The sequence below is a fragment of the Hippocampus guttulatus genome, chromosome 1 (assembly GCF_054856545.1).
Source record: "Hippocampus guttulatus isolate MCC_2025c chromosome 1, RoL_Hgut_1.0, whole genome shotgun sequence".
Classification (NCBI taxonomy): Eukaryota; Metazoa; Chordata; class Actinopteri; order Syngnathiformes; family Syngnathidae; genus Hippocampus; species Hippocampus guttulatus.
Window position 1 is genome coordinate 2,180,870 of NC_141261.1, and position 21,380 is coordinate 2,202,249.

General features: G+C 42.7%; 1 protein-coding gene across 3 annotated transcripts in view; it reads right to left on the reverse strand.

The window, feature by feature from the left end:
• flna (filamin A, alpha (actin binding protein 280)) overlaps positions 1-21,380 on the reverse strand; it is a 44,526-nt gene that overhangs the window by 14,588 nt on the left and 8,558 nt on the right. For all 3 annotated transcript variants that reach the window (XM_086133968.1, XM_086133798.1, XM_086133883.1), the window contains exons 3-23: positions 10,724-10,975; positions 9,847-9,944; positions 8,864-9,011; positions 8,621-8,739; positions 8,471-8,548; positions 7,557-7,719; positions 7,271-7,471; positions 5,052-5,189; positions 4,841-4,967; positions 4,243-4,379; positions 3,977-4,173; positions 3,709-3,822; positions 3,304-3,447; positions 3,088-3,211; positions 2,653-2,813; positions 2,457-2,547; positions 2,173-2,342; positions 1,017-1,134; positions 700-812; positions 477-626; positions 70-388 (exon numbers count right to left, since the gene is read on the reverse strand). In XM_086133968.1, coding sequence (XP_085990094.1) covers positions 70-388; positions 477-626; positions 700-812; positions 1,017-1,134; positions 2,173-2,342; positions 2,457-2,547; positions 2,653-2,813; positions 3,088-3,211; positions 3,304-3,447; positions 3,709-3,822; positions 3,977-4,173; positions 4,243-4,379; positions 4,841-4,967; positions 5,052-5,189; positions 7,271-7,471; positions 7,557-7,719; positions 8,471-8,548; positions 8,621-8,739; positions 8,864-9,011; positions 9,847-9,944; positions 10,724-10,975 — 3,162 coding nt within the window. The remainder of the gene's footprint in view (positions 1-69; positions 389-476; positions 627-699; positions 813-1,016; positions 1,135-2,172; positions 2,343-2,456; positions 2,548-2,652; positions 2,814-3,087; positions 3,212-3,303; positions 3,448-3,708; positions 3,823-3,976; positions 4,174-4,242; positions 4,380-4,840; positions 4,968-5,051; positions 5,190-7,270; positions 7,472-7,556; positions 7,720-8,470; positions 8,549-8,620; positions 8,740-8,863; positions 9,012-9,846; positions 9,945-10,723; positions 10,976-21,380) is intronic.

Sequence of the window (21,380 nt, forward strand, 5' to 3'; positions counted from 1 at the left end):
TAGCAAAGTTTACTTTGTAGGTTAAAAACATATCTACAGGTACACGCTTGCAATCGCCCCATGTTTCACCTTTGCCTTCCACTCCTGGTCCAAAAACACGGACTCCACTGGCATCAATGGCTGGCTCCACAGTGAGCCGAGCTGGGAAGTTGGGCACATCCTGGCCACCGTAGCGGATGGTCAGAGTGTATGAGCCAGGATAGAGGGGAATGTAGGTGATTGTGTACGTGCCATCCCCGTTATCCTGGATATGAACTTCAGCCTCTGTACCGCCGTCAGAAATGATCTCTATGGTCAGTTCAGCTGGGCCGGCATTGGTGCAGTCCACAATGAACTCCCCTGTTTCCCCAACCTTGGCACGCTCCAAGCCTGGGCCCGAACAGCGCACCTGACGGGAGAGGATTACATGCATTAACAATTAAGGTCCACGTATCTATAATTTATTAAACCTGTGCACATGTATTCGTCACAATTACTTTGGAGGGGTCTGTGGCCGGATAAGCGATGGGTGTGAAAGGGGAGCCAGGGATCTGGACTCCATCATAAGTCAGTTCAACTTGGTATGGCCCTGCTTCCCTTGGGATGAACTTGACCTGACTGGTTTCTGGACTGAGCCCAGGCTCAACCTTAGAAGATCGTTTGATGTGTCAACATTTGCATTTGTACGCAACACCGTTTAAAGATCAGCATGTCCCTTACCTTGCTAGCAACAGGCTTTCCGGAGGGTGCCGTCACTTTGGCGGCCACTTTGCCTTGACCTCCAGCACCCTTTGATTTCACAACCACCTCCTGGTCTTTGCCAACAGACATCTCTACAAGAAACCAATAAGCACAGCGATGTAGAGTTGGAAAAACATTCAAGATGGGGAAAAGTGGGCAAGGTGATCAGGATGCAGCATGTATGTACACAGATTTATCTCTGCTTGAACACCAGTTTGGAATGACAAAGAGGCACAGCATGGTGAAGCAACATTGAACTGTTACTATGGTTTAGAACAGGACTGATAAGCACATACTGTCCCCCAGTCCCGTGACGTTGATCTTGCTGAGGTCCAGCGAGGGTGCCACGGCAACATTAAAGGGGCTCTTGGGTATATGATCTCCACCATAGGTCACAGCAAGCCCCAATGGACCCTGATGTCAGGAAGGAATTGAGATTCAAGGTGTAACGGTCCACGTCAATGCCAATGACAAGGTTTTGCAAAATAACTCCATTGTATTGGTGAGATAGCATGGGTGGAGGAAGTTACTTCGGGTCAACAGTGATTGTGGAAAGGTGGTGGACAAACTGATCCTATCAGGGTGGAATGGGTGGCAGAGCTGAATATTACATTCTTTTTAGGAGTGATCAGGCTGGATAGGATTTGATATTGGCTCAGAGGGACAGCCAAGGTGACATGCTTGAGAGACCAGACTTCCATGGTTCAGGAGAGTGAGCATATTGGTAGAAGGAGGAAGAGGATGGAGCTGCCAGGAAGAAGCTTAATTGATATAGCGAGGAAAGACATGAGGGCAAGTTAGTGTTGCAAAAGAGGACGAAGAAGTTAGGCTTAGATGGAAAACGATGATGTGCTGTGACCAACTCCTAATGGGGCAAGCTGAAAGAAAATCAAGTTCTAACACTATAGAGCAGGTATTGATACGATCACTTGCACTTATTTAGTAAGAAAACTTAATAGCTACTATACATGTTTAATATGTATATGAATATGTTTTGACAAGGGTATCGTGTTTGGAAAATGCATCTCCTGCATGCGGCACATCCACACACTAATTGTGTAATTCGGCAGCTTGGTGATTGAGTGCTGCCTTAAGGTGTGAAAATCCAATTCAAACTTTGACTTTGGGCTCAACAAGAAGCCAACCTGCAGTTTTGCACCTAGATGTCATTGTATTAAAACTGTGCAAGAGAACAGCCCCCTCAAAAACTGAATGACTTCAACAAGTGTGTTCCAAGTCCATGTCAAGTGTCCTGTTATTCTTTAATTTTTGTTTTTCCTGTATTTTCAACCAATGCGGACAAGGACTTCAGCCACTTGATAAGCTTTAAACGGGGGTGGTGGGAAGATACATATTTGCCTTTAAGTAGTAACTGGACTATGCTGTTGCGGTCAACTTGTGAATCAATCTTCTGTTTAACATTCTGATCAGTTCACCATACTAGGGTCTTACCTGCTGCACAGGGGTGTATTTCACAGTCTGTGTGTTGTCATGGTTGTTAATGATTTCGAAGTCCTTGACTGCTTCTCCTTTGATGGGGCCGACAAAGCTGCAGTCCAGGTTTGCTTTTCCGGCTCCTTTTGTGGTCACGGTGAAATGAGTGGGCTTGTTTAATTCAACACCTACAAAATTTAACAAACGTGTCATGCACAGTAATGCATAAATAGGTGAGCATTACATTTGTTAAAAAATAAGTAAAACCACAATAAACATTTTGAATACAATGGTACCCTTACCACTCCGGCTTAGTCCCGGGCCATCTGCCTTCACTTTACTGGCATCATGGGCAGGATCCACCTTTATTCTGACAGGTGTCATCGGAATGGCCTGAAAAGTTCAAACAGGAAGATGGACTTGAAACTTCTCACAGATAGACGGTGTCAATGCAACTTCCCTGATTGAATGAAAACTTCCCGTAAAAATACAACTCACTTGGTCAGCAAACAGAACCATGATGGTGTAGCTGCCAGCCCCAGGTGGTGTGTATTTGACAGTGAATGTATCGTTGTCGTTCCTAATAATATCAAAGTCGATGTCAGCTTCGGCATGTCCCACAATGCCAGGAGCGCACTTAATTCCGATGCTGATGTCACCTTTGGACAGAAAAGTAAAATCGTGGCACACTGTAAAAACAAGTTGGCATCCGTTTGCACAACTAATAATTAAATGGCCTAAAATGAGGCGCTTTCTTACAGAAATTGCAGTAATAACAGTTTTAGTGAAATTCACCAAACATAACTTCATACACCAGAGGTATGGATTCAAAGGTCAGAACAAAACCAGTATGCGTCGCGTTTCAACTTTTGCCGTGTTACAAATTGTTTTGATATTCGTCTTGTGGAAGTAAACATCTTATACCATCTTTACCTTGGCCAGCCTCAGTGCAGTCAACTGTAAAATATGTTGGCTCAAAGGCCTTGAGACCGGTCTTGGCCACTCCGGGTCCTGACACCTTCACCTTGTTTGGATGGCATCCTGCCCCAACATTCATCTGTGATCCAACGCAAAAAGAGACCACTCTGTGACAAAATGTCACTTGAAGAAAATTGGTGGTAAACTGATGATCCATCAGAGAATACATACCCTAAAAGGGCTGTCAGGGATGTTGACACCTCCCCAGGAGACCATGACCGTGTGTTTTAAAGGTTTGCGGGGTGTATAAGTACACGTGTACGTGCCGTTGCCGTTGTCTTTAACATTCACATCCAGAGGAGTGCCTTCCCCATCCTGTGAGTTAAGAACAACCCAAGTGTAATAGGCTATGCTTCAGTGAAATAAAACATTTAGAGCAACAGCATATCTCTGCCTATCTTAAAACCTAGTGCACTATTTTGCACGTTGGAGGTAAATTTGACCAGTGACAAGCTTGTCAATGGTTCAACTTATCCTTTATGTGGAAGTAATCCGCATTCAAGTGGTTAACAATAGTCCCCAGAGTTTTCACGCAGTGTTTAAGAAAATAGACATTTTTGTGTACGACAACTTTACCTGAGCAACAATCTTCAGAGGAGCTTTTCCGCCTTGCTTGGCATCTACCGTAAACTCAGTGGGCTTGCCAACAGCCAAACCACTGCTTTGAAGGCCTGGACCATATGCCTTAACCTGGGGGGAAGGGGGGTCACCCACAACACATTCACTTGTGAGGAAGAACATAATATAACTATGAAGGGAATTACAGTTCTCTGTAAAAGCTTACGCCACCATGTGTCGCTTTATAAACACCATGATAGTTTGCGTCTTCAAAGCGAAGGCGTACCTTGTCGGGGTAGAAGTCTTTGCCAGGTGGGTTGACAATCTCAGCCATGAAGGGGGAGTGCTGAATGTCCTCACTGTTGCAGAGCACATGTACTGCATACTCGCCGGGCTCAGTAGGCCAGTAGCGCACATCACAAGAACCGTCGCCCTTGTCATCACATTCAATCTTGGCCTGAGATGGACCTTCCACAGAGAAACCTGAAGAAAGCAACGCAAGCTTAGAGAAGCAACAGTAAACGTTTAATGCATTTCTTACACAGCCCATACCCAAAGTGCCAACGTTGTCTCCGACAGCCTCCACTACGAAGTCAGCAGATTTGCCAATCACGCCGCCCTCGAGGCCTGGACCCCAGGCCCTCACCTTCTGCTGGCCTGCCTCAGGACCAACTTTGACTTCAATGGGACTAAAGAGAGCCAATAGTCTTACATCTCAAAATAACGACATCGTGAAAATGTTCAATATTATTTGTTAGTCATTTCCAGACGTGGAAACTTAATTTGGAGAGATTTCTTACAAAGAGTGAAACATTTCTAGCTTTTATTTCTTGTAGATGATTTTATTTTACAGATAATGAGAATTTAAAAATTTGTGTCTGAAAAATACATCCATGCCTCAAAACATTTTTTTGCTTGGTTGTATGAATATTCCATTTTACTGAGATTTTTTTAAGTTTGTATTGTCTGTAGGACATAATCACCAAAAGTATGAGCAATACATATATAGAATTGTGCAATGAATCTATATAAAGTTGCACTTTCTGAAATGTCTGACAAAAATAATGAGTATCAATATTTAAATTATTTTTACATGTACCTGAACATCTCCACAATAAATAACAGCGGTAGCATGTGTTTTAGTGTATACCTGCGAGGGATGTGCTGTCCTCCCCAGGTGATGGTGATGCTGTATGTGCCAGGTGCGGTGGGGTAATATTCAAATCCATACACACCGTCTCCCAAATCTTTCCTTTTGCAAGGTTCTTCAAGGCCCTCTGTCAACAAGACTCCACATCAGTAAAACAAAAGAAAAAAAAAGCCAACACTATAAACTAATAAATGGATTCTCAAAAACTCACTGGGCCCCTTGATGGTGACTTTAAGCTCTCCAGTGCCAGCTCCTTTTGTGTAAACTTTGAAGTCTGCGGTCTCCTTTACCCTTAAGCCCTTAGGCTGCAGACCACGACCCTTCGCTTTGCATAGGCTGGGGTTGCACGCTGTTGAAAGACATACACACAGGTAGGCAGATACACACATTAAAGAGATGGCGCTCTGTGTTCGAACAATCTAGGACAACAAATCAGGTCAAGAAGGCACGCGTGGTGTATGCGAGATGTGTGGCATCACTGTATATCAGATAAAGTATCAATTCAATAGTACATCTATCGATTAAATTTGACCTCCGCAGCTCGGCTATGCTTTGACAAAGAAATGCATTCACTAAAACAGCAAGTGCCAATGTTGCATTGCACACACCTGAGTAAACTAGTTTTTGTTGGCAAGAACCACGTACCTACCAATCTGTCTTTCAAGCTACTATGGCCATCTTGTTTCATATATCCTTTGGAATTTGTTGATCTAACGAAGGAGTAAATCGTGGCTGGTGGAACACTGAAAAGCATCAAGCACTGATTTGACTAACTCATCAGAGCTTGCTCTCTTGTCGTGCTCTAGATACCTTGGTTATCCAAGATGGTTCTTGCTTTGTTGGGGAGAGAGAGAAATTTGCTGAACATTTGAAGCTCTAGTGACAATGGTGCATTGCAAAAGTGCTTCAAGTTCACCTTTTATTGCCCTAAAATTATGTGGTTTTGAGGGGAGAAAGGAATGCAATAAAACAAAATCAAAAACCTGTGAGCCTCAATAGTATTTCTATCACATTGCATTTTACTGGAAAGTACTTGCTACTTTTTAACAGTGCCTTCTTCTCCCTCTGCCGTCCACATCCCTCCTCTGCTATCCTAAATGAGTTGTTAACATGTAGAGGAAGTGGGCCTTTGCCAGCACACAGGAAACGGCATCATTGATAGTGCCCGTCACAGTAGATGGCTTTCAAGAGATAAAGGAAAACGCGACAGGAAGAGAGGCTGGAATATGATAATGGAAAAGATGATGCCTTCGAGTGGGAAAATACAATAAACAGTCTAAAATGCCTCTTCCTAAATTTGTTCGGAGTGGAAAAAAGTACCATGGCGCATGACACTACATCGTTTTTGCACAGTTAAAAAAGTGGTATAAAAACACCAGTTATTTACACCTTTTCTTTCTGCATGAACTAAACATGGTAGCTATCCTTACAACTCCATTATCATGCGGAACAATTCCTAACTAGTATTTACAAGCTATTGTCACTTTGGAGTGTAATTCAAAGACTGAGGACATTTTTGACCCAGATATCTATTTGTCAAATATGCATTGTCAGTTGAAAAAACTGATTGAAAGGGAATCGAGGCTGGAGGGCACAGAACGGTGACTAATGTCGTTATGTAATCTGCTGACAGACTGTTACTGAGCTGGAACAAATAGGATTCAAACTGTTTAATGGAGAAAAAGCTACTGACAAGACAAAAAGTCTGTTGCAAAGCAGCATGAGGGGAGAAGAGAATTTCCTCACAGAGGTGTGGAATTCTTCCCAGGGAGGTTACGAACAGAAAGAGCTTATAGGCAGATGGCATACAGGCGAGTGCACAGATGGAATCATGAAAAGACATGCATTTTTACAAATCTGTTAAATCCATGGCCGTACAGCTCAAATATTCATGCATGCAACCATGCATGTTATCATTAAAAATGATTGCATACCACTATCATAGTGAGGACTTTCCATGGTGCAATCCATTTGTAGCCCTGCATGATATTCAAGTTGCTTCAACACTTAAAACAACTTTCACATAAAAAACTTCCAACTATTGTGTGAAGTCATCTTTTGCAAAGGAATGTTCTCACGAAAAGGTCCTTACTAAGATGGGTTCAAACTATGCCACTTGCAAAGATAGCTATACAACACAAAAGCACAAACACAGACACATTTGGGTACCCAAGCGAGATCCCAGGAAACAGGAAATAACAGCAGAAGGAAGAGGCAGCTCCTGAGAGTAGACAGATGCCACCAGGCCTCTATCAGAGGAGGCCAGGGAGGATCCGACACAGAGGCAGGAGGAGACGGCATAGCGTTAAAAACAATAAGAAAACTGACGACCAACATACTCACTAAAAGATGCTTCAGTAACAATGACAATAGGATAGCAGTAAAAACGGGCGCCACCGGGGCTGTCAAGATTCTCTTTGCGGATCTTACCTTCCCCGATGTCCACTGTGAAGGGACTCTTGCTGATCTGACCACCAGCAAAGGTGACATAGATGGTGTGTAGGCCCTCCTGTGTGGGTTTGTAGGTGCAGCGGTAGCTACTGTTGCCCTTGTCCTCTATATTGCAAGTAACAGTGTTCTTCTTCCCTGCAGGGTCCATGATCACAACCTCCACCTCACCAACACCAGCACCTGAGCAACAGGAGTGCTATGAGGAAGACAAACGAGGGAAGCCAAAAGGCACCCTTTCACCCGATACTTGGCCCATGTTAATTACCTGCTGTGTAGGTGTCAAAGTAGGTGCTCTTGTTAGCAATGTTGCCCGTGGGCTCCAAGCCAGGTCCCTGGGCTGTGGCCTTGCTGGAATCTCCCTGAGCCATGCCAATCTCTACCTCAAAGGGACTCTTGGAGATGTGTTGGCCTGCAAACAACACCGTCACCTAGAAAATGTCACAGACAACAGAAGAAAACTGCTTACTGGTCTAGATCGGAACAGCAGCTCACTCAGTCTTTCGTGTTCCCCAAGAGAGCAGGTAGCTGTGGTAGCGGACATTGAGCGGTCACCAGAGAAGACCATCAAGACTTCTTTCAGTTCTTCTGGTTCACAAGTTCGAACACTTAAGTCATATGAAAAACGCGTGTGTTAAAACAAAATGTTCTACGTTGGACACCAGGAAATAAAAGCTCAAATGCTAATCTCTTGTCTCACGTTCACAGTTTGCGGTCCAACCCAAATGTTTTCAGTCTACAGCCCTCTCAGTTTCAGTAATTAGCATACCAGAGAAGAAGCGACAACTATTTTGATGCAGTAGAAACTGATGTTATAAGTAACCTGAATCTGCAGAATGCAGAACAATTTTGAGCGGGGACAGAGAAGGAAGTCATTGGCCCTACTCGATTGTCCTCCAACAAGGCATATTGGCAGCATAACACGTTTAAAAGGAGACGGATGTTTTTTGCTCTTGCCACATCCAAACATTATCAAAACTACCTGTATTTTAAAAATAAATGCAGTCATTTGGATTCTGTTCCCATGTCATTTGTGCACACATTTTACTCGTCCCTTCCATCTTATCCAACAGCAATATTTGTAATATTTTATTCAAGATGTTTGAACATGATGCCACCTCTTTGACTGTTTTCCAATTAAAAATAAATTACCTATTGCACATAAACCAATACACAGCTTACCTTGTGAATCCCGGTGACTTTGGGGATATAGAAGACAGAGTAGGTGCGATTCTTATCATTGTTGGCGGTCACTTTGGCCTGCAAGCAGAAGTAAATGGTATTTTAAAATGCAATAATTCCATGCGAGTAATTATACCAAGCGTCAATAACCTCCTCTCTGTGTCCTGCGGGGTCCTCAACATACACGAGTACTTCTCCCATTCCTGCACTGATGGTCTCCACAGTGAATAGAGCCTTCTTCATTACAACATTACCAAGCGGCTCAATGCCTGCAGGAGTACAGGCGGTCTTTAGCTTTCTTCATGTAATCAATTGTGTTTGGGAATATTGATGTTTTTGTGTGTGTGGGGGGGGGGGGGGGGGGTAGATTGTTGTTGTTTTTTTTTTTTTTACCTGGCCCATAAGCACGAGCTTTCTTGGGGTTGAGTTTGGGTCGTAGTGGTGCACCGGGCTTCAGTTTAGCCTTCGGGAACTGGGACAGGTAAGTCATGACGGAATGCTCGTCCACATTGGGGTCGACAATTTCCTCAGGGGTTATGACCTAGGAGGGTAACACAAGATTCAAAAAAACAATAATAGTTTTGTCATTAAGTGAGCATTTGTTGATGAAAACAGGGAGGCTACAGCTGCGCATGCTTATTGAAAACATTTACAGTTATTTGCACTTTGTAGAGTACCTGCAACTTACCAACATGCCCCCCGCAAAAAAATTTTTTTTGAATGCACCCAACGAAATACACATGCCCTTTGTCTTTTGGAAACAGTCCACAAAGACTGAGACAAAGGGCTCTTCTTAGCCGAAGGGTAGCTGTGGGCGGAAACAGCAGCGACCACACTGCCAAGTTTGAGCACGCAATGCTGTGCTCGCTGCCAACTCTGTGCCAGTCAGCACAACACAACACAGGCAACTGCAATGCCCACACTTATGCATCTTGAAACTACACTAATACGTTCAGCTAGATAAGCTCCAAAGGGAAGAATTACATGAGAATGAGGACACAATGATCCTCTTGGCCCACTGCTGACTGACAGCGTTGCATGTGGGGTGCAACCACAAATCACAAATGTCAAAAAGTCCAGTTATGATTCTACCTCAATAAAGTCAAAATGCACTGTGAACTTTGAGTGGCAAACATTTACACGACTTATTTTCCGCAATAAAAATACTCGTTTTAAAGTTTAGCCAGCCATGTCATCAGCTCTCCAATGCCTCGCTTGGGCAAATCTAAATAGGGTGCATCTAAGGTCACCTAAATTGAACAAAGGAGCATTTAATTGTTCGCATGACATGGGTTGATACATTGCCTGGATCTTTGTACTTCTCTAGTTTGCAAGTCAAAACACATTTACGGTGTAGAAGTAATTCTTCACTTCACCTGAGGTATACCGAGCCAGTCATCAGCTTGCTGCATGGCCTCGCGGGCATTGTCCACAGGTTTAGTCTGATCCCACTGATCCCAGTCAGGACACAAACCTGGGGGGAGCGTCAAAGATAATACAAATAGTGTTCGAGACAGACTTGAGGGGTGCAGCAAAGACAATACGACAAACTGTTTAAATCGGCACCTGATGCATTTATATGAAAACGCTTTGCTGTGGGAAATAATGCATTTCAATACATTATCAAGCAGAAATATGAGGTGCAACACTATGAATGTTTTTTGTATTGTTTTAAGGAATTAAACATGAGTAGAATTAAATTAGGCCAACAACATGACATTGATACCCAGTTAAACCGACTCGTGGCAATGACTAATTGGGCACAAGGCCAACATTTATATGCCTCCACTACAGCTATTCTTTCGTTTGCAAATTCTCTTATTTTCCAGAATGTTCAATATTTACCTTACTGATGGTGCAATATTTGGGAGTCTATGTGCAGGGAAACAAAAGGATTTTCTGCCACTTGAGGGTGTGGTGGTATGCCAAATATCCCAAAAATCCCTTTTTTTTTGTTTTATCTCTACATCTAACCATCCTCCTCTTATTTACCTCCCACTCACTATGATTTATCAGAATAAGCTCCTCCACCCTTTCTGTATCGCTCATTAAAGGCTTTAACTCAAACACTTGCCTTGACCCCGATCTTCACTGCAAGTTTTTGCCTGATGTGTGCTTTGTATTAAATCAGAGCTATATGGTAAACTTGATACATTTGGTTTGCATAATGCATGCAACTTCACATTGTGGTCCTTCTCATCCGTTTGACCTCTCTGCTTATAAACTAAAATATACAGGCCTTAAAGAAGTCACCTGGAGCACAGCTGTCGACCAGGGCTCCCAGAGCCCGGCCAGTCTGCCAGTCCCGGTTGAAGTTGGTGATGGGAAGCTCGGGGAGTTTGTTCTGAATCCATCCCAACAACCTCTGCTTGGGGGTCTTCTGTCTACCATCATCTGCCTCCTCCTCTTCATCCCACATTGGCATGGAAATGGAGTAGTGCAGGATCAAGGTCCAGATCAGTCCAAGGATGAGCTTCAGATTCCCGTCAACGATGGCTTTGGAGTCTAGACGAAACCAAAAAAAGATTTAAAGTATTCACGTTTGAACTCTTTAATAAGAACATTCAGTTTTCATATGACCATTTAAAAGGGTTGTTGAGAGAAAGGCTGTCAAAATTGTCGAGTACAAATTCGCCATTTGTGCGCTTAAAAGAATTATTAACTCAAGATGTGCAGGGGGGTTTTTTGTGCCGGAAAATAAAAGGGAAACTTGTGTGATTTGCCAGTAGAAAATCTGGTTCAAAAAACTAAATTAAGAAGGACTAACGCTGGGCAATAATTCAAAACAGTATCAACATGCCAGACATGTCCTCAATACCAATAGAATTTGTCCTTGACATAATAGAATAAAAGGAAAGAAAAAAAATCGGGACCAATTACAAGCCCCCAAGACAAAATTTGGAGCACAACATGTACAAGAATCATTTTGTGTGAACCTTGCCCGAAGTAGACATTCTGATTCACCGAAGAAGCATGTGCACACAGGCACACACAAGCTTGAGTGTGGCATACACGCACCAAGTGTGGCATAACCAGTCGACTCGGTCCAAGTCGAGCAAAAAGCTTGAGCATACTGTGCATAGCAACACGATCAAACACTTGGGCACGGATACATGGTCCAGTAAATGCTTTGCGCGCACCGATGTCAACCAACGACAAACCTCTCAGCGTCGAACTTCAGAGGCGAGTAAAAAAAAAAAATGTCCTATGATATAATGATCCAGCTTATAAGATGTCGCTCAATCACGGATGGTCAACTATGATTCATTTTTAATATTAAATATCCACAGAGATGGTGGCGCCTGAGCACCATATCAATGTCACAATCTATCTCTCAATTCCCAGTGCTGTAGTAATAATAATAATAATAATAGATTTTATTTATAAGCGCCTTTCAAGACACCCAAGGACACTTTACAATAACAAAAAACACAAAACAATACGGGTTGAGCAGCGGCAGCCAAAACGCGCCAGCGTTCACTCAACCCGAAAGTCAGAAAGAAGTGCGTAGAATAATGCCTGGAGGAGTTCTAGAAGAATGAGTGCGTTTTCTAATTGCTCACGTCACAAAACACTTTGGACTAAATAATCAGCACCTCTGCAATTAAATGACTGGTTCCAGTTCTAGTTACAGTTACACCTTATACAAACAAATAATTGTGATTTTGGATTTCCTTAGTGAAAAACAAAAAGGTGGGGGGAGCTTATTAAAAAGTGAAAAGGGGATCAATCTTTTGATTACCGGTGAGATTTATCCACTCCCAACCTTTTCAAGTTGTCTACCTTACAGAACAAAAGTTAATGATGAGTGAGAGGAGATTGTGTGACGCACGAGAGAAGATCGAAAATTTGCAATTGTCAACATGACCAGAAAAACCAAACCAAACTGCACAGCATTCTCTTAACATCTTCCCTAACATGCGGTCAAAGCCGCTGACTGTAGCATATCAGCACACAAAACCTTAATCCTGCTGCTCTTAACATTTGACAAATATTGTACGTGTTGAGACAAGAGTCAGGAAAGGAGGAGAAAATGGCTGGGCAAAAGATAAATGACATGTACACACATACAGCATGTAACACGGTCAGAGGCGTGCGCTTACATGTTGCAAAAGATGGGGTTGATCGGAATGATGATCTCAAACTTGAGGAAAAGGTGGGGCTGGTGTGTGTGTCTGTGTGCGTGCGCATCCCAACTAATGGTAATCAAGACTGCTAGCCTACATAAGTGTAAGTCAAGTGCTGTAGACATGCGTCCAAGAAATCTGTCTTTATTAAAATAGTACCCCATTAGTGGGGTGTGATATGTCAGGTGCACCAGTGGAAAAATACACCCCTCACAATGACTTTGCACAAGTCAGACAAAAAGGCCCTGCTTTGGTCACCCTCACCATGGGAACGCTGAATTTGTGGATCACCATAAAAACTCAGAGTCAAATCACTCAGCAGTGGTTACGAAGAAGGAAAAAGGTGATGACAGAAAACCCAATGAGCGAGAAGTGCAATAGAATAGAAAAAAAGCCATTGCGGTGAAGAATGTTGATGAAAACAAACAGATACAACTACTTAGAACTGATGTGGGATGCCTTGTGTATTTGAAGTAGACCACACGTCAGAACAAGCAGTAAGAATGCCAGTGAGTCAAAAGAAGGGTGTGTCCCTACTCGCGATGTCCCTATCATGCTTTTTTTGACACCCAAGTCGAGTCTTTAGTACAGTCCCGATCCAGTACTTTAGCAATGCATTGGGGGGGTGCATCCAATTTTTCTCAGACTACTATAGAAATAAACATACACTTACAGTATTTTTATGCTATAGGAACCATTCCACCAAATCAGTGCCAAATGCTATTTTGCAATACCCTCAAAATAAACTTAGTTCTGTATCTTTTCTAAGCACGACATTTGATGATACACATATTGACCATGTACTGTATGTCAATGTGTATCGGTTCATCTCAGAAATTGTTTTGCCATGTCAATTTTTCATACTGAAACTTTTATTGGGTTTTTGGCACAAAATAGGCAAATGTAGGCACAATGACATTTACGCTCATTGAATGTTAACTTAAAACACAAGACATACTCATGTGCAGGACGCTTTATAAAAATGGTACCAATTTGGGTGAATAGCAGATAGAAGCATGACCATAAAATTAGGGATTCCTCTGTTTGATACATTCGATTTATTTGACAGCAAACCATATATAACAACATCTGCATTGTTATTTCTAGGCTTGTGCAGGCACAAATGGCAAGTCCACACAGCTGCGTAGTTGTTGGGTACGGACGGGTGTGCCTTCTCTCATGGAGAAACAACACTGTGTATGACCTCGTTAAATGCAAACAGTGCGGAACAAGCTTGCTTGTCACTCAGTAATTTACGCTCATTAAATTTCTATTTGAAGTGAAGTCGTTTGGACGTGTCACAATCGCCAACCTGTCTGCCGTACTCTCACCTCTCCGACGATGCCGTTTAGCAAGCAGGGTTCTTTATATCAGGCAAGGCAGACTAATTTCAGACAATCTTTTGGCTTGCTTATCCCTCCAAACAAGCTATGAAGACTGTCTGCCTGCAGGAGAGCCATGTGCAAAAAGCTATACCAGAACCACCACAAAGGTTTAATTTTTGTGTACTCCTAACTAAATCAATGGGAAAAATGCTTTGGTGTCTTAAGAGCGAAAACTTTGATTGAAATTTGCAGAAAAAGGACATTATTACCTCAAACTATGTCCTGTGGTCTGATCAGACCAAGATAAATTTATTTGGCTCTGATGGTCCAAGCATGAGAGTCATGGTCTAGGACAAAGCCATGAGTGCTGCCAGGGCTAAGGGAGCTATAAGGGCAGTGAGGAAACCATGAATGAATCCTATGACATACTAGAGTAGAGAATGATCTCTCTGTCTCTTTGGAGACTGGGCTGTGGAGCAGCATTCCAACTTGGAAATTCCCCATAACACAATTCCAAGTTGACCACTGCCTTGATAAAGAAGGTTGAGGGTAAACGTGATGAACTGCTTTGCCCTGACCCCGTCTCTCGACCTTATTGAGTATCTGTGTGGCATCCTCCAGTGGGAAGTGGAGGACCAGTCTCCAAGGTTCACAAGCTCTGGTGAACTATTCAGAAGTGCTAGAAAAATGTCTACAAAAAATATTGACGTTAGACTTGAATAACTGTATATTTCTTTTGAGGGGACACTATACTGGCTGAACTGTTTGGTGTCATTTCTTCTGTTGTTGCAATTAACGCTGTTAAAACATTCACAAGTGTGACACACTTCAGGTTTTTTTTTTATATACTTTAATTTTGCATTATTATTTTTTTAATATTCCAAATTCATTGGCTACATTGTTAGAAGAATATCTGCCCATTATACAATCTTGTGTCCAGGATTATGTACAACATCCTATGCTGCAGAGATTCGAGGCTGAACACAAACCCACGCACCTACTGTATGAAAACAACTTCCTTGGAGGTAATTAAAGTATTGACACAGAATCAAAAGTGTTATTTTTATGTGCGTGTGTGATCTGAGGGACTTTTTAAGCAGTCAATGGTCCGTAACACTTAATTCTTCTCCTGCTTAAGGACACATAGTGGTTCACACTTTAATAATCTGCCTTGCCTGTTTGATACATGCCTTTCTCTTTCCCCACAAAACATGCGAGGAATGTGCCAGCATTCCTGTCAGACCACACCAGCTCAGACGGAGCCCATATACGGACACAGACTGCTACATAATCCCCGTCTGCTGATTCATAGCCCCTTTGTGCATGTGTGTAAGTGTGACAGACTGCCCGCCCTTCCCCAACAAAAAAAAAAAAAACTCCCATGACTCAACGAGATGCCGTGTTTGTACAGCCATCAGCCCCCGATTCGAGCGTCACAGTCATGACATCATCGCAACCTCTGACCCTACAGACCCCGCGCTCTCAGCATCACAAACATCAAGAGGGAATGGTAGAACCGGACGGGAGAAAGAACAGCAAAAGCATCAGCAAGACTTTACAGTGTACTAAAGCATTTGAAGAGGGTCATCCATGTCCATTACTCGTACAAATTCAGACTAGCATTTTGTTGTAATTTCAATTCCCATGAAAGTCAAGTAGATTTTCTAAATTCCAATGGAACAAAACAACACAGCTCAGCAGAGTCCTCCACCACAGCCAAACAATAAATCTGGATAATTGAAAATTTGACAGTCATTTTTTAGCAGCTTGTCCGGAAACAGATGGGTATGTAGAACATGCTTGTAAAATTGTTCTCCTGTGAGAGAGGAAAAAAAAAAAAAAGCAGTCTTGCAGTCGGCAGCTATTTGCATATTAAAGTTGACAAATTTCAAAAACTGAAGACTTATCCATCTTTCCATACGGAAAATAAAGTAAGGTGGCTGTCAAATACAGGTAAAGGCCATTATGACAATGCATGAACAGCAAATTCATCATCAATGAACGCACTTTCAATACAGACATCCCATATCTCCTTTGTTGCGAGCCGCATGAGGCTAACCGCTGCCGCCACGACCTGGCTTATGAACAAAATGTGCAGTGCGGGATGCCCTTATGTTACCTAGAAATGTCACCGACCGACTCGTACATTGGTCCTGAGCGCATGCATGGTCTGAAAACATGTCTGGTAAAACAAATCTCTGTCTGGGAAGGCTGAAATCGTCTCTCACTTTCAAATGGGAGTCTCACAGACGGGGCTCAGCCGAGACTAGGAATTGGCAAAGTCAATGCTTTCGACAATCATCCATTATGGCAACAAAATCACGGCAGAGTTTGAGGTCAACAGATGATTGTAAATGGCTTCAGGATACGGCAATTTTCATTTTCTGCCTGAATGTTTTCTTGTGTACACGTATTTGTAATTGTCATGTTTCTACTGTATTACATGTTGATGTTTTTCCATCGATAAATGTCCATATTGTATTAAATATTATAGTTGGTGGCCATTTTATTGGAAATGGTTGGAACAAACTACAGTGATAACATACAGATTTGTTCAGTCCCTCGGGGTACACATTGTAATGAGGTTAGACCAGGCATTTCCAGCTCCGGGCCTGGAGGGCCGCTGTCCTGCCCGTTTTCCAGCTCTCTCGCCTGCAACACACCTGATTCAGGTGATCAGCTCATCAGCCAGCTCTGAAGCAGCATTAGAGCGACCCCGATTATTTGAATCAGGTGTGTTGCTCCTAAGAGAGCTGGAAAACAGGACCGACTTTGGACACCCCTGGGTTAGACTATTACTTTGTTTACTTTCTTCAACTAGCAAATCAAAGTACAGCAGGAAAAGATTGACTGATTGGCTGTTGCCATCCAATGTTTCTGCCGTGTCTGACGAAGTAAATATGCGCAGTTAACCCATCTGAAATTTATCACATTTCCAGCCCTATGTGTAATAAACTGCAAAGCTCCAAACATCTCATTTCGTCATTTTTACTGATAACTGGAAACTTGCAATCCAAAGATAACCAAAAGAGCTCAATTATGTCAGATTTTTTTTTTTCCACAAAGAGGAAATCTACCAAATAAATTATTCAACTTTGTGTTTTATCTTCATATTGGCTTTTGGATTCTGTTTAGTAACATAAGAATTTTTAGGGTCTCATTAGCATGTTTGACTTTACAACACGAATGCATTTTGCAGCCTCACAGTTCGCTTTGACCTGCTCTCTCTGGCCCTTCCCTTCCTCCTCCACTTGCCTCCCTCCCTTAAATAAGCCACAGTGGATCTACTACACTTCCTCATTTTCCTTTCTGCCATTTGCACTCACTCACTCACTGCCCCTGCCTCGCCTCTCTCTCCCTGTGACTGGAAAACGTTCCCCCTGGTTTTTTTCGCCTTAAAAGGGCAGAAGCAACTGGATCGTGGCGTCCCTCCCATTCCACGGGCTCTGGTTACAAAAGAGGGAGGAGGGTTTTGGGAAGATTGGGGGAAGTGAGACGGGGAGGGTGGAAGAACGAAAGAAGAAAAAAAAATGTAGAAGTGCAGTGTGGGATTTCTGGGTTTGTTCAATCTTGCACAAGCGTGGATGTGCTCTGCTCAAGTGAGGGAACACTACGGTGAAAATGACGGTTGAAGCAGAGTGGGTCAAAATGAAGAGATTTGGGCCAAGTGGGCTGCAAGGGCAGACTAGCTAAGGCTGAGGGTGATGAGGAGGCAGCGCATATAACGATGAACGAGGGGCTTTAATAAACACCATGTGGCTTCAATCAGGTGGTTTTTCATGGAAGCATCTGGTAACACTGAGCAAGCACACAAGTTTGCTTTTGTAGGACATTGATGAGATCAAAAAACACAGAACATTTCCAGCATTGCACCCTGGTTATCTTCTATTATATATAATATGATTCCATTACATAAGACACATTTCTTTGCGACTCCAACTGTGGCTTCATGTCTCTTGCTCGATTGAATGAGGAGTGGGGCGTAGGGGCACGTTTCCAACACTGATGTAATGCAACAGGCCGAATGCCACTGAATGGAATGAGAATGCACATTCTACTTATGCTCACAACCCCCTCGAGGAGTCCCCCTTCTTGGCTTTGCAGACAGGAAGTTATGCCAACGATAAGGAGCTGGCAGGAAGTGATCATTTGGACGAGAATAGCAAAACTTGCAAATGCATTCCTCTCTCATCTTATGCCCCATCTATCCAGCCAGTTTTTATATCACCTAACTTCTTTAGGTCAATTGTTGAGCTGAAGTCTATCCCAGCTGCGTGGGCCGAAGGCAAGGACACTCATGGACTCTGAATGAAAACTACGTTTGTTTGTTTTTTAAGAGAGACAAAACCAGAGCTCACCGAGATACCCACCACAAACACAGGAGAATTCCACAAAAGAAGGCCAGAGCCAAGATTTTGGATCCTGAACCTCAGATTTCTGAGGCAGACATGCTAATCGCTGGTCCATCGTACTTCTACAGCAGAATATTCACACTAAAAAGTAGAATATGTAGTGTTCTACAACATATAATAACAATTGGTATATAAAATGTATCTTGGTGTGATACCATCTGAAGAGTGATGTGATGAATTTGCTAATTATTGCTTATTATTATACAATCACCAGCTACACAAACTTTGAACTCCAGTAACTTAACTCACGGGATGAAACACTAGATTTTAAGAAAAAGAGTGATCAGACTTTCTTCACATTATGGTTTGATTGTGCCAAGGAAATGAGAAAGACTCCATCTTGCCAGGATGTATGTACGTATTTGCATTGTATCTTTTTAACTTGTCAGTCACGCACCCAACACTACCACAACCAAACTACATGCTTGTCATCCATAGTCTCAATGCAATGCGCTTAATCGGCTGCTACCAAAACACTGAATTGTTAATGTTCCTCCTCCCAACCGGAGTCATCTTTAGCTGTATGCTTCAATATCCCCATCTGACGCTTAAAGGATTATTTTATTGACTTTGTATTTTTCTTTTAAAACACTACACCAGCTGTTCGACTCTACTTAAGGAGTAAAATCTTTCGCAGCACCCTACCCGGCCACCTGGCACAGTACCGAGACAATTCAAATTTCATGGACTTTTAGTGTCCATACGCAATGCTGTTTACATTTCCCCATTACGAAATAACACGGCTGTTGCCACACGCGCATGTGTCTCAACCTGCCTTCTCAGCCCAAGGCAACAGGCAAGAGAACAACCAGTTGCAAAGTTACACCATACTTGTGTTTACATCCAACATGCAGGCTCAGGCACGTCAATCGTAGTTCAGGGCAGACAAGGACTTCTTTTTGTTTATTTTTTTTATATAAATAATTTTTTTTTTTTAAAGAAATTCAAATATGCTGCTCACACGAAACCTGGAGAATCTGCAAAGACGGCATGCAGGAGATTACGGTGTAATTGTTAACTATTTTACAACAGGCAGGATGATGCCAAGTGGGAATGTTCAAGCTGACTCAAACAGGCGTGTGATGACGCACACCGGATGTCTCAAGCAGATGATAGCTAGTGGGTTGGAGCTTCAGTAGAATACTTGCTAAAAATGACAGTGTGTCACAGATACCAAGCTGATCCAATGGTAGCACGGCAGACTGACAGAGGATGTGCGGAGATGTGCGTGTTAATGCTAATTGCAAAGTGAGTGCCATTTGATTTTCTCACGTGCAGAAATTTTTTTCCTGATACTTATTTGAGGCAAAATGATTTCTTATCACCCCCCCCAGAATAGATGCACTTGAATCAAAGGTTGAATTTTCCTTTGAAACTGAATTTATTCAAAGCGAAAGAACACATCTTAACCAGGGGGGCCGTAATTATGGCGAGCAGTGCATGTCTATATACACCCATACATACACAATCATTTTAAAGTAGCAAAGGTATCCTTCGTATCACACATCCCCCCCCCCCCCCCCCCATTTAAAGCATTGTTGCAAATGTTCTACTTTAATGCCATGTTTAAACTGATTCATGCTGCAAGCAAGTCTTGCCATTGGGAAGGTTTGCATTGGACGCACCCCAACTACTCAATGTTATTCGCCTTAAAACCCCGAAAACCAGTTCCAAACTTGATTAACAATATTTATGTGGAACTAATCAACAATAACTGACACAATTGACAGAATTCTTAATGATCAACTGATTATGTCCATGCCAGGATCACGTAGGCCATGCTTATTTACACACCGCACCATGCAAAGTATATCGTATGACAACATCATGTAAAAACACTAAGTGCAGGTACATTTTAATTTTCACATTAAACATTGTCACCAAAAAGTCTAAATCTACAGAGCCAACAACAATCTCTAATTCAAAAAATAGTGGCTCTACATTTTGGGGACACTCCTTGTGTTTGTGGGTTGGTATTGCAGACTCATCCGCAGCATGTTGCATGATCAACACTTTGAGATGACAAACAAAAGTTGTAAAAGACGCACCAAGAACAAAATTAGGACAGTGGTGAAAAAAGGAAGAAAAAAAAAAAGACCTCCAAGCAGTAGGATACGTTGCGATGGCAGTTTGTGCCAAATTGTGGTGAGAGTGGCTGGAAGGGTGTGTCCACTTTGTGCAATGAAAGAAGGAAGCACAAGAGCAAAGTGGGGTGCTCTCTCATCCACCGATTAGACGAGTCAAAAAAGGAGAAACTGGAGAAGGGTGAGTCAGCTGGGATCACCCCCCCCCCCCTACAGACCTATCAATGATCCATGAGGTTTGAATTTTCTGAGGGGGGCAAAAATGTGCAAATAAGAATTAAAACACTATCGGGGTGCTAGAAAAGGAATTTTCATGGAGGATATGCTGCCATGACTGACAACCACCCAGAGCTGTGACTCAGTGTGCAGTCTCACCTGCTGCTTGCTGGAAACAGTTTGTGAGCATATGGGAAGTGCAACGTTTGCCAGAAATCCCCCCCCCCCCCCCCCCACAATCTCCGACCCCACAGATGTCACTTGTGTCTGATTCACAGCTACTCAAGTCACCAACCCTTTTGTCTTTGTCACTGCGGATGTTCCGTGGACATGGTCCCAGAGAAAGACATGGAAGGTAAAATAGTAAACCTTGCCTCTGGACTTAGGAAGACTAACTCTAGTAAGAACAACACACTGCGCAGATTACATTTTCACCCATGCTTGTGCATTGTAGGCATACCCGAAAGACAATTTCATAAAACACTGAGGGGATGCAGCATGGGCCAGAGAATAAAAAAGGTGTTAGCTTGTGCCAAGGATGTACCGATTACACCATTTTTCAACTGCTAAAATTTCTATTCCACAAGCGTTACGTGGGATTTTTGCTACCAGTTGAAACCCCACTTAAACTGTTATGTGCATCACCTGCAGAGGCGGAGTAGAAATTCAAGAGCAATTTGAGTCATAAGTATCAATACGTTGTAAGGCTAACAAAAGACTCGAAATTGTCGAGAGGTGTGAACGTG